Source organism: Mustelus asterias, chromosome 9, assembly GCF_964213995.1.
Source record: "Mustelus asterias chromosome 9, sMusAst1.hap1.1, whole genome shotgun sequence".
In the NCBI taxonomy this organism is placed as follows: domain Eukaryota; kingdom Metazoa; phylum Chordata; class Chondrichthyes; order Carcharhiniformes; family Triakidae; genus Mustelus; species Mustelus asterias.
The window spans coordinates 52,560,792-52,573,303 of record NC_135809.1 but is presented as its reverse complement, the minus strand read 5'-3'; the positions used below and the strand labels follow the sequence as shown (position 1 = coordinate 52,573,303).

Genomic DNA, 12,512 nt, shown 5'->3' with positions numbered 1-12,512 from the left:
GAGTTACGAGACAGCTCTCATCTATTGAGGTTTCAGGGAAGATTGATGCAGAAGATAAATATTCATAAAAGCACTTTGCCCAATATTTCAGCTGAGGGGAGAGAGGCTGTCAGTCATACCTAACAAAGCTAACTGAATTTTTCAAAAAAACTATAATACAAAAACAAAACATGCAGATGCTAGAAATCCGAAGTTGGGGCAGCACGGTGGCACAGTGGTTCGTGCTTACATAAGCACTAGGAGCAGGAATAGGCCATCTGGCCCCTCGAGCCTGCTCCGCCATTCAATAAGATCATGGCTGATCTTTTCGTGGACTCAGCTCCACTTACCCGCCCGCTCACCATAACCTTTCATTCTTTTACAGTTCAAAAATGTATTTATCCTTGCCTTACAAACATTCAATGAGGTAGCCTCAACTGTTTCACTGGGCAGGGAATTCCACAGATTCACAACCCTTTGGGTGAAGAAGTTCCTCCTCAACTCAGTCTTAAATCTGCTCCCCCTTATTTTGAGGCCATGCCCCCTAATTCTAGTTTCACCTGCCAGTGGAAACAACCTCCCTGCTTCTATCTTATCTATTCCCTTCATAATCTTGTATGTTTCTATAAGCTCTCCCCTCATTCTTCTGAATTCCAGTGAGTGTAGTCCCAGTCCACTCAGTCTTTCCTCATAAGCCAACACTCTCAACTCTGGAATCAACCTAGTGAATCTCTTCTGCACCCCCTCCACTACCAATATATCCTTTCTCAAATAAGGAGACCAAAACTGTACACAGTACTCCAGGTGTGGCCTCACCAGCACCTTATACAGCTGCAACATATCCTCCCTGTTTCTAACCTCCATCCCTCTCGCATCGAAGGACAAAATTCCATTTGCCTTCTTAATTACCAGCTGCACCTACAAACCAACTTTTTGTGCCGTGGACCCAGGTTTGATTCCCGGCTTGGTGGCCAAGTCTGCACGTTCTCCTAGTGTCTGCATGAGTTTCCTCCGGATGCTCCGGTTTCCTCCCACAATCTGAAAGATATCCTGGTTAGCTGCATTGGCCATATTAAATTCTCCCTCAGTGTACCCGAACAGGTGCCGGAGTGTGGTGACGAGGGGATTTTCACAGTAACTTCATTGCAGTATTAATGTGAACCTACTGGTGACACTAATAAATAAACTTTAAAAGCAGAAAATGTTGGAAATACTCAACAGGTCGGGCAACATCTACAGGGAGAAACAAGAGTTAACGATTCAGGTCCGTGACCCTTCATCAGAACTCAAAAGTAGAACTAAAGTAGTAGATAGAGGAATGCCTAAAGAAGTGATTTATATTGACTTCCAGAGACATTTAATAAGGTTCTCCATAACAGACTGCTAGTTAAAATTAAAGCTCATGCAATTAAAGACTCAGTTCGGAGACTGGTTCAGCATTAGAAGACAGAGTACGGATAATTGGTACATTGGAAGGGTGTGACTAGTCAGATTTCACAATGATCAGTGTTTAGGCCTTAAATAGTCACTGAATTACAGGGTTGCCAACAGTCACAGAATGACCGGGAGTCTCCTGGATGATCTGAGAAATTTTAAAAGGCACTCTTATCCCTCCTTGCACCTGTCACCAGGAAAAGGATGAACAAATTGATGACATAAACATAACTTCAGGTAGATGGGACTGCTTCTCTACTTCCTCTTGGGGAACAGCACACAGTTCCGCCATGATATAATTCACCTCATTTGATTTGGTTAAATTTCAGATCAGTAAACATGGCTGAGTGCACTCAGCAATAGAGACAGAGCCTGCAGGCCAGGCTGACACAACAGAGCCACAGTTTTGAGCCGCTGTTGCGCTGTGAACTTGGTTCATACACCGAACATTACCGGGTTCTGCTGAGTGGAGCGCGGCTCTGGCAGTTTGTGCCATAAATGCCGGCGTGAGATTAAAACAGTTCAATATTGCCATTTCAAACACATCTCAGTTCAAGTAGATCAGTTGAAGGTGAGAAAGATAGATGGAGTTTTCAGTATCCATGCTGATCATCTATCTGCCAGTTAAAGGCACTGATTTAATTATTCATTTCACTGAATTGGGACAGTAGATGGGGTACTTTTTTGAAGTTCAACATAACATCAGTTGCAGTTGTTGTAAAACTTGATGTGATATTAGTCAGTCAGTTCAGTGTTAATGTTGTCTTGATGCAGGATTAACTCAAGTTGGAACCCACAATGAAAGAATTAAAAGTCCCTGAGGGGGAGAGAAAAGGGAGAAACTAAAAAGAGAAATAAATCTAAAAGAAACAGAATCTGGGAGAGCAGCCAAGGGAAGCCAAGATGGTGGGGTGGATGAAAAATTGAGGGAGTAAAGAAATTCAATTCTCTCACTGCAGTGATGGCTTTCCATGATGTCTCTTTTGCCTACATCTCCCACAATGGCCGGAATTATACCGCCATGCCCAGCCCCAGAATCGGGGTGGGAGGGGCTCGCAGAAGGGAATTCTCTGTTGGCCTCGGGCGGGATTTTACGAGCCTCACCCAAGCGAGGTTGTAAAATACCACCCAGTATGTCCAATCTTAATTGGCACCCCTATTAATCAATGACTTAGACAATGCAAAAGTGAGCCATATATCTACACACAAATCCACACAAGATTGATGGCAATTCTGGGGCAGATGAATTTCAATGCAGGTAAGTTGGAGGTTTGGAAACGCAAATGATACATCCAGGCTAAATTTAAATAATGAAAAGTTAGGAACAGTCCAGAATGATTTAATAATTGCAAAAAAGGTGGTTACCAGGTTAAACAACAGAAAAATAATCAAAAAGGCTAATGACATGTTAGCCTCAATAACTAAAAGACTAGAATATAATGGGAAGGAATACGCAGCTGGACAAAGCTTTGGTTGGACCACATCTGGAGTACAGTGAACAGTTCGGTGCACTGCACCTTGGAAAGAGCATAGTGCAAAGACACCAGAATGTTCTGAAGCTTATGAACAGAGATTACATAAGGAAAAGGCTTTTCTCCCCTGGCAGGGATGTGAGAATAGATCAGTCACTCAGGCTTTTGCAGATGAATCAGAGGAAATAATAGTTACAAAAGAACCCAAGTGACCTTTTGTTAAGAAACGCACCACATTAATAAATATGAAAAAGCTCTGACACAGGGATTACATATTCACCTCCCCAATTAATAAATCTGTCAACAGCTCAATGTTATTTTGAGTTTTTCTACAGTTGCACATTGCTCCATCCACACACTTAAGAAAACAACCTCTAATAAGAGGTTTATTTAATAAATGTGGCAACGTATAAAACAGTAAAGTGTTGAATCCTGTACCCAAAGTTCTTTAATCAATGCCCAATTTTCTGGCTGAACCTGGTTCAGAGCTATATAATTACCACATTACAGCTGAGGGGAAAGAAAATAAAATAACAGAGAAACTCCAAGTTAAATAGGAAAGATCAGTAGGTTACAGGCCTGTAATTTGGCAGGTGTACGTGCAAAGGAACAAAATAAAAAGAGGGCGCAGCAGGAAAATAGGCCTGCATAAATGTCATTCGACTCAACATAATTTCATATCATTTCTGACAACTGCCTAAATCATATCCAGTTGCAAAGCTGAATGACATGGACAGCACACTTATCAGAGAGACAGCTCTATAGACAACAGAAATACTTACACATGTCCCAATTCATGCGCGATAGTAAAAGCTGCGCTTAGGCCATTCTCTTCACTAATGGAGCAGCTGCGATATGGATCGCACATTGTACCAAGCTCTGCTAATCCTGAAAAGAATGGGAATACGCGGTTTAAAGTCAATAGCAGTGAACCAAAACGTTACTACAGTAAACGGGCACAGTGAGATTTAGAGTTGCCTGCCTTCAGATACGTTCTGCCACTTTGCCCTCCCCTGTACCACAATTGGCTGGAAGGTGGTTCCTACGGCTTTAAACTCGAGCCAATCTAAAAAGGTTTTCAGAATGTGTATGGGTGTGCCCAGTGATTACTTTCCTTCTGGTTTCCTCCTTCTACTGCTGCTTAGTGCAGCTCAATAGATTTAGATGACCATCAGCTCAGTGATGGAGAGAACAATGCTACACCTCAAATCTGAATATCACCAATGGAAATATTTTGACTTTTGGCATATCAAAATCTACATTACACCATTCTTTTTAGCATATTAGCTCATTCACCTTAGTGATCAATCAAAAGCTATATGTTTCCAGATGTTGTACTTTCGTTATTGGGTCCCTTACAACACAGAAAAAAAAATTCCTTACTACAAAGCTTCTCCCCAATTTTCCCTTCCCCTATCTTTCTCAATGATGTCCAATCCCATAGGCAGTGACCATCCTTCAATATTTTACCCAAGTAGATCTTTGAAAGCTCGAGAGCCTCAACAACGGGAGAACACACTGAGTGTATAGGGCATTGCAAATGAACCCAGTAACATCTAAGATTGACACGGTGGGTATCAGGGGCACCCTTTCCCTTAACTCAAAGGTACTGCAGTCTGGTGATTATAGGGAACAATGTGCCACTTTTCATAGAAAATTGCATTATTTTACAAACAGTTTGAAAGAAAAAGGTTTGGATTTTTTCTTTCAAGATCATGTGCCACCATAAACTTCTTTGGAGAGGGATTAGACTTGTCTAATCTTAGGAGGGATATAGGTAATATTGAACGAGGAATAGTAGATATTCTGGTCCCCTTACTTGAGGCGGGGGGACGTAGTTGTACTGGAGGCAGTTCAGAGGAGATCCACTGGATTAATTCCAGAGATGAAGCGTTTATCTTATGAAGAGAGATCGAGCAGTTTAGGCCTAAACTATAGAGTTTAGAAGAATGAGAGGAGATCTATTTGAGATTTACAAGATGCCAAAGGGGATTAACCGGGTAGACGTGGAGAGGATGTTTTTAATTCTGGGGCAATCTAGAACAAGGGGTCACAGTGTTAGGATAAGGGGCGGCAGATTTAGAGATGAGGAGACATGACTTCTCTCAAGGGATCATGAATCTATGGAATTCACTATGTCAGAATGCAGTGGATGCTGGGAGTAAATTTAAGAAGGAGATAGACAGATTTTTAATTAGTAATGGATTGAAGGGTTATGGAGTACAGGCAGGAAAGTGAAATTGAGGCCGAGACTGGATCAGCCATGATCGTAGGGAATGGCAGAGCAGGTTCGAAGGACTGAATTGCCTACTCCTGCTTCTAATTCTTATATTCTCGTGTTCTTAGTGAACACAGCACCAGAAAACTTTCTTCACTTGAAAACTTGGGCGAGGTTTTGGTGGAATTTCCAAAAAAAGGCCTCCAGTACTTAATTGAACATCGGAGTTTAAAAATTAAGAGAATTCATGCCCAAGGCTCAGGTCTATTTTAGAATGTATAAATTTAGCTTGGATTTCAAATGACAAACCTTAATGGAGCACAACTGTACTTTATCAATTTTTTTAGTTCAACTGGCACTTGAGCAATTTAAAACATTTTCTTCCTTGATCCCCAGCATTAAAACTAAATTGGCAGGTTCCATTACAAATGAAGAGTTTGTTGAGAAACTTGGTTTGTTCTCACTAGAACGACAGAGGTTGAGGGGCGACCTGATAGAGGTCTACAAGATTATGAGAGACAAGGACAGAGTCGATAGTCAGAAGCTTTTTCCCCAGAGTGGAAGAGTCAATCAATTACTAGGCTTTGATTTGATTTGTCACATGTATGAACATACAGTGAAAAGTATTGTTTCTTGCGCGCTATACAGACAAAGCATACTGTTCATAGAGAAGGAAACGAGAGAGTGCAGAATGTAGTGTTACAGTCATAGCTAGGATGTAGAGAAAGATCAACTTAATGCGAGGTAGATCCATTCAAAAGTCTGATGGCAGCAGCGACAATGCTGTTCTTGAGTCGGTTGGTACGTGACCTCAGACTTTTGAATCTTTTTCCCCGATGGAAGAAGGTGGCATAGAGTGTGCCCAGAGTGCCATGGGGTCCTTAATTATGCTGGCTGCTTTGCCGAGGCAGCGGGAAGTGTAGACAGAGTCAATGGATGGGAGGCTGGTTTGCAAGATGGATTGAGCTACATTCACGACCTTTTGTAGTTTCTTGCATCCTTGGGCACAGCAGGAGACATACCAAGCTGTGATACAACCAGAAAGAATGCTTTCTATGGAGCATCTATAAAAGTTGGTGAGAGTCGTAACTGGCATGCCAAATTTCCTTAGTCTTCTGAGAAAATAGAGGGCTTTCTTAACTGTAGTGTCGGCACGGGGGTACCAGGACCAGTTGTTGGCGATTTGGACATCTAAAAACTTGAAACTTTCGACCATTTCTACTTTGTCTCATAGATTTAAGGTGCGAGGGGCAAGGTTTGGAGGAGATGTACGAGGCAAGTTTTTTTTTTTACACAGAGGGTGGTGGGTGCCTGGAACTCGCTGCCGGGGGAGGCAGTGGAAGCAGATACAATAGTGACTTTTAATGGACGTCCTGACAAATACATGAATAGGATGGGAATAGAGGGATATGGTCCCCGGAAGGATAGGGGGTATTAGTTCAGATGGGCAACATGGTTGGTGCAGGCTTGGAGGGCCTGTTCCTGTGTTGTAATTTTCTTTGTTCTTTGAATTTACAATATTGTGTAAAATACATAAAACAAAAGTCGTGGGTCCCTTGGGGCAATGAGTAACTACAGAAAACCAACAAATGTATTCTGAAATTCAAAAATACTAAGAATCATGAACCAGAAACATTTCTTCTTAACCTGGGCTCGCCTCAAAAGAACAATGAACAGAGTTTAAGAAACAGAGATATTTGCTTAAAGACAAAGTTAAAGGCAAGTAATAGGGCTTCAAGGGCATAACGCTGAGTATGCAGGATAACAGGGTTAGCAAACTACTCATGGACTAATCCATTTATCAGAAATTAAAACAAAAGGAGAAAATAAAATCATTATAAATCCTGCAGAGAGAAAGTGATGAGGGTACAAAAGCAAAATACTGCAGATGCTGGAAATCCAAAATAAGAACAGATAATGTGGGAAATACTCAGTCGGGCATAGAATCCCGACAGTGCAGAAGGAGTCCATTCAGCCCATTATGTCTGCACCTACCACAATCGCACTCAGGCCCTATTCCCGTAACCCCACATATTTACCCTGCTAACCTCCCTGACACTGGGGTCAATTTCGCATTGCCAATCAACCTAACCTGCACATCTTTGGACTATGGAGGAAACAGGAGCACCCGGAGGAAACGCACGCAGACATGGGGAATACGTGCAAACTCCACACAGACAGTGACCCGTGGCCAGAATTGAACCTAATGCTGTGAGGCAGCAATGCTAACCATTGTGCGACCATGCCATCCCCAAAGTTGGACAGCATCTTGGAGAGAAACAGAGTTAACATTTCAGGTTGTGATGAAGGTTCTGATGAATGATCATCATGGCCTGAAACGTTAGCTCAGCTTCTCTCTCCACAGATGCTGTCTGACCTGCTGAGCACTTCCAGCATTTTCTGTTATTAAGGTGAAGAGGTTCCCTGGGGATCAGTACAAGATATCAGTATAAGAAAGATGTTTGTTGAAAAATAACCTGGTGGAAAACACAGTAGAAGTAGATGATGTGATCTCTCATTATTATAGTGACAATGTAACTACTGCTTCAAAGTTCCTTCCAAGTATCGGAAGGTATTTCAAACCTAGGCACATTTCCTTTCGGTAAGGCTAGAGAAAGGCAAATAGAAAAGCGTCCTTGTAATACCAGAAGCTTCACTTGGGGAACAATCATTTCAATCCTCAAGGAATCAAAAGGAATCCATTTTTAGCTTTGTGTGAAGAGGGAATTCAGATAGGAGAAAAACAAAACTGCTTATGGTAGGGAGAAAAGAAGCAAGTGAAATAGGAAGGCAATGAAAACAAAGACTAGTACCAAATAGGGTCAAAATATGGAGAAATGTTAAAAAGGCAAAATGAAAGACTCTGTATCTGATTTCACGCAGCATTTACAGGAAGGTAGATGAATTGGTGGTGCAAATAAAAGAAAATGGGTATGGCCTAATTGCTATTGTGGAGACATGACTACAGGGTGACCAAGGTTGGGAACTGAAAATTCAAGGATATTTGACATTTCGAATCATAGAATCCCGACAGTACAGAAGGAGGGCATTTGGCCCATCGAGTCTGTACCGACCACAATCCCACCCAGACCCTATTCCCATAACCTCGTGCATTTACCCTGCTAATTCTCCTGACACTAGGGTTAATTTATCATGGCCAATCAACCTAAACCGCACATCTTTGGAAGCTGTCAGAAAACAGATAGTTTTAAATAATCTATATTTGTACTTGTGGATATTAGAAACAAAATTTAACTTTTAAGTAAGTTTAATTTTGTGGTTCTGTATTTGAAGAGTTAAAACTTCAGTTAGCTTCAGGTTAAACAAAGGTGTCTGTCTGTGTGTTTTGGCCACTTTAAACTGTGCCTGCATTGTAATTAAAGGGGTTACAACGTGAAAGTAAACAGAATTTAAAGGACAAATTAGGTTGTTGCTTAGCAACCAGGGGCCATCCTAGATTAAAAAGAACTTTTGAGTTTAGCGCCGTTAATAATGGAACAGATCAGTACATTAGTGAGAGAGGATCTTAGAGCAGAAGATCAAGATGTAGAATCATTTTGGATTGAGCTAAGAAAAGCAAGGGGTAGCAAACATTTGGTGAGACTACAACAGTAGAGGCAATGTTGGGCACTGTATAAATCAGGAAATTAGAGATTCAAGTAACAAGGACAATACAGTAATCACAGGGGACTTCAAACTATACATAGACTGGGTAAATCTAATAAGTGCTAATACTGTGGAGGACAAATTCCTGGAATGTATTAGGGGTGATTTCTGAGAAAAATATGTTGAGAACAGGCTATTTTTGATGCTGTATTGTGAAAGGGCTAATTAATAATCTTGTTGTTAAGGAACCACTGGTTGGGGAACCTCCGATATGGGGATAGAGTCTCACGATAAGAGGCAGATCATTTATGACTGAGATTCGGAGCAATTATTTAACTCAAATCTGAATCTTTGGAATTCTTTATCCAAGATGGTTGCAGATGCTCCATCATTAAATCCATTTAAGACTTAGACAGATAGATTTTTGGTCTCTCAGGAAATTAAGGGATATGGGGAATGGCTGGGACAATGGAGTTGAAGCCCAAAATCAGCCATGATCATATCGAATGATGGAGCAGGCTCAATGGGTTATATGATCTACTCCTGTTACTATTTCTTGTGTTCTGGTGATTCTTTAGGGAAAAGTGCTCATAATATGGAAGAATTTTACATCAAGTTTGAAAGTGATAGATTTAAACTGAAACTAAAGAAAGGAAACAACAAAGGTTTGTAGGGTAGGTTTGTTGTGGTTGGTTGGGAAACTACAATAAAAGGTGTGATAGTAGATAGGCAATGGTTAGTATTTAAAGAATTACTACCTGGTTGATAACAAATATATATTCCCAAAAACCCAAAAGGGAAGTGTTCCAAAAGTGTCAACAAGAGAAATTAAAAATTGTATTGGATCAAAAAGAAGACGTTTATAAAGTTGCCAAGGTAGTAGTAAACCCAAGGATTGGGAGCATCCCAATTCAGTAAAAGAGGACCAAGAAAAGACAAAGAGGGGGAAAATAGAGTATGGAAGTAAACAGTGAGAAACATAAAAAACAAACTTTGAAAGCTTCTATAGGTATGTACAAAAAATAAAATATTACAAATGTTGGTCCATTACAGGCGGAGGCAGGAGAATTAACAATGGGGATAAAGGAACCGCCAGAGAAACAAAACAAATATTCTGCGTCTTTACTCACGGAGGAAAATAAAACTTTCCAGAAATAGTACTGAGAATGAGGAACCGAAAGAAATCAGTATTAATAAAAGTAGTATTACTGGAGAAATGGGACTGAACATTGCTGAATTCCCTGGACCTGCTAATTTACATCCCGGAATGTTGAGTGAGGAGGCTGTGGAAGTCGTGGATGGATTGATAGGCATCTTTCAAAGTTTTATAGATTCTGGACTGGTTCCTGCAGATTGGAAGGTAGCAAATGTAATCCCATTATTTAAGAAAGGCAGGAGAGAAAAAGTGGGAACTACATGCTTGTTAGCCTGACATCAGTAGTAGTGAAAATTTTAGAATCTATTCTAAAGGATTTGATGTCCAAAGATGTGCGGGTTAGGTTGATTGGCCAGGTTAAAAATTGCCCCTTAGAGTCCTGGGATGCGTAGATTAGCGGGTAAATATGTGGGGGTAGGGCCTGGGTGGGATTGTGGTCGGTGCAGACTCGATGGGCCGAATGGCCTCCTTCTGCACTGTAGGGTTTCTATGTTTCTATAACTGGACACTTACAATAAATATGGTAGGATTGGGCAGAGTCAACATAGATTTATGAAAGGGAAGCAATGTTTGACATATCTGTTGGTGGTTCTTTGAGGACGTAACTAGCAGAATAGATAAGGAGGATCCAGTGGATGTAATGTACTTGGATTTTCAGAAAGCTTTTGATAAGGTTACACATTAGGAAGTAAAATTAGAGCCCACGTGACTGGGGGGAATATACAGGTATATATTGAGAATTGGTTAACGGATCAAAAACAGAGTAGGAATAAACGGTCATTCTGAGGTTGGCAGGCTGTGAATATCATAAGGGTCAGTGTTTGGGCCCCATATATATCAATGATTTGGATGTGGGGACCAAATGTAAAATTTCCAAGTTTGCTGATGGCACAAACTAGGTAGGAATGTAAGTTGTGAGGAGGATGCAAAGATGTTTCAAGGGAACTTAGATAGGCTGAGTGAATGGGTAAGAATGTGACAGCTGGAATATGACATGGAAAATTGTGAAGTTATCCACTTTGGTAGGAAATGCAAAAATGCAGGGTATTTTCTTAAATGGAGAGAGATTGGGAAGCGGATGTCCAAAGGGACTCGAGTATCCTTGCTCATTACTCACTGAAAGCTCACATGCAGATGCAGCAAACAATTAGGGAGGCAAATGGTATGTTAGCCTTTATTGCAAGAGGATTTAAACATGGGATAAAAGATGACTTGCTGCAATTGTATAGAGACTTGGTGGGACTGCACCTAATGTATTTTGTACCATTTTAGTTTTCATACCGAAGGAATGGTATGGTAGCCATAGAGGCAATAACACAAAGGTTCATTAGCCTGATTTCTAGGATGGCAGAATTGTCCTATGAGGAGAGACTGTGGAGACTGGGCTGGTACTCTCTAGAGTTTAGCAGAATGAGAGGTGATCTCTTAAAATGTACAAATTTCTTGGAGCTCAACAGGGAACATACAGGAAAGATGTTCTCTCTGGATCGTAGGGTGGGGCTGGAGGTCACTAGGAATCTTAGATTAAGGCATAGGTTATTTAGGACTGAGGTGAGGAAGAACATCTCCACTTGGAAAACAGTGAATCTTTGGAATCCCCTATCCTGGATGGCTGTGGAAGCTCAATCATTAAGTATGTTCATGACAGAGATTGATAGATCTCTAGATATTAAATATGTCAAAGAGTATAAGGACAGGGCAGAAAAATGACACTGAGATAAAGATCAGCCGTAATCTAGTTGAATGGTGGAGCAGGCTCGAAGGGTCGAATGGCCTTCTGCTGCCCCAATTTTGAATGTTCTGCCTCATCTTCATTATCATCCCCTTCAGCTTCAGAAATAATCCTTCCTATAAGTTGATTTTATGCAGAATACAGCGAACAACAATGATTCGGGAGACTCCTACAGCACGATTTCACCAGATTTATGCCTACAATCCACTCTATTTAAATTATTCTAGTCCCTCGACCTTTTTCTCTCCCTATCAATCTGCAGATGCCTTACCGGAATCAGGAATCAGGATTCGAGGAGATAATCATCCTGAAGCATGGCTCTGAGTCACTGAGGCTGGGCTGGTGACTTGTTGCTTGGTAAAAGTGGCTGGAAAGCTTTATAAAGGATGGCTTAAGACTACGAGGGGAATTGCATCAAAGGTGAAATGAAAGCTTACTGAATCGAACTGTAATTGATTAAATTTAGGGGCTTGTGGCATAAAGCTTTCATTGCCAGGTGTTGGCAATAATTTGTCAATTCTTGCAGCTGTAAGAACTCTACCAATAAACAAAATAGGATGCTTATTTTCTTGGCATTCCAAAGGCAGGATAAAAAGCTCTGACCAATGTGATAAAAATCTTTAAGACTGTCTGGAAGAATTCAGGGTAGTGGTAACTTCCACTGCTGTAGGTTATGTTGTTCTTGAGGTGGAAGTGGCCTGCAGTGAGCAATTGTTATAATTCCACAATAGTCTCACAGACTTCTGCCACATTTGCAAGAGAATTAAGAATTTCAAAATAGTTGACTTGAAAGTCTTTCATAGGTTTAAAAGGTTCAAAACAGACCATTTTTGAGTTGGATGGTATTAAAAGATACATGTGTTGTAATTTGAAAGTCAATGAGGGAGTTGAATGCTATTAAGGTTTCAGTCAATT

General features: G+C 40.8%; 1 protein-coding gene across 2 annotated transcripts in view; it reads right to left on the bottom strand.

The window, feature by feature from the left end:
* Window positions 1-12,512, bottom strand: part of LOC144498690 (A disintegrin and metalloproteinase with thrombospondin motifs 20-like) — a 417,617-nt gene that overhangs the window by 248,814 nt on the left and 156,291 nt on the right. For both annotated transcript variants that reach the window (XM_078220194.1, XM_078220195.1), the window contains exon 8: window positions 3,668-3,773. In XM_078220194.1, the coding sequence (XP_078076320.1) occupies window positions 3,668-3,773 (106 nt within the window). The remainder of the gene's footprint in view (window positions 1-3,667; window positions 3,774-12,512) is intronic.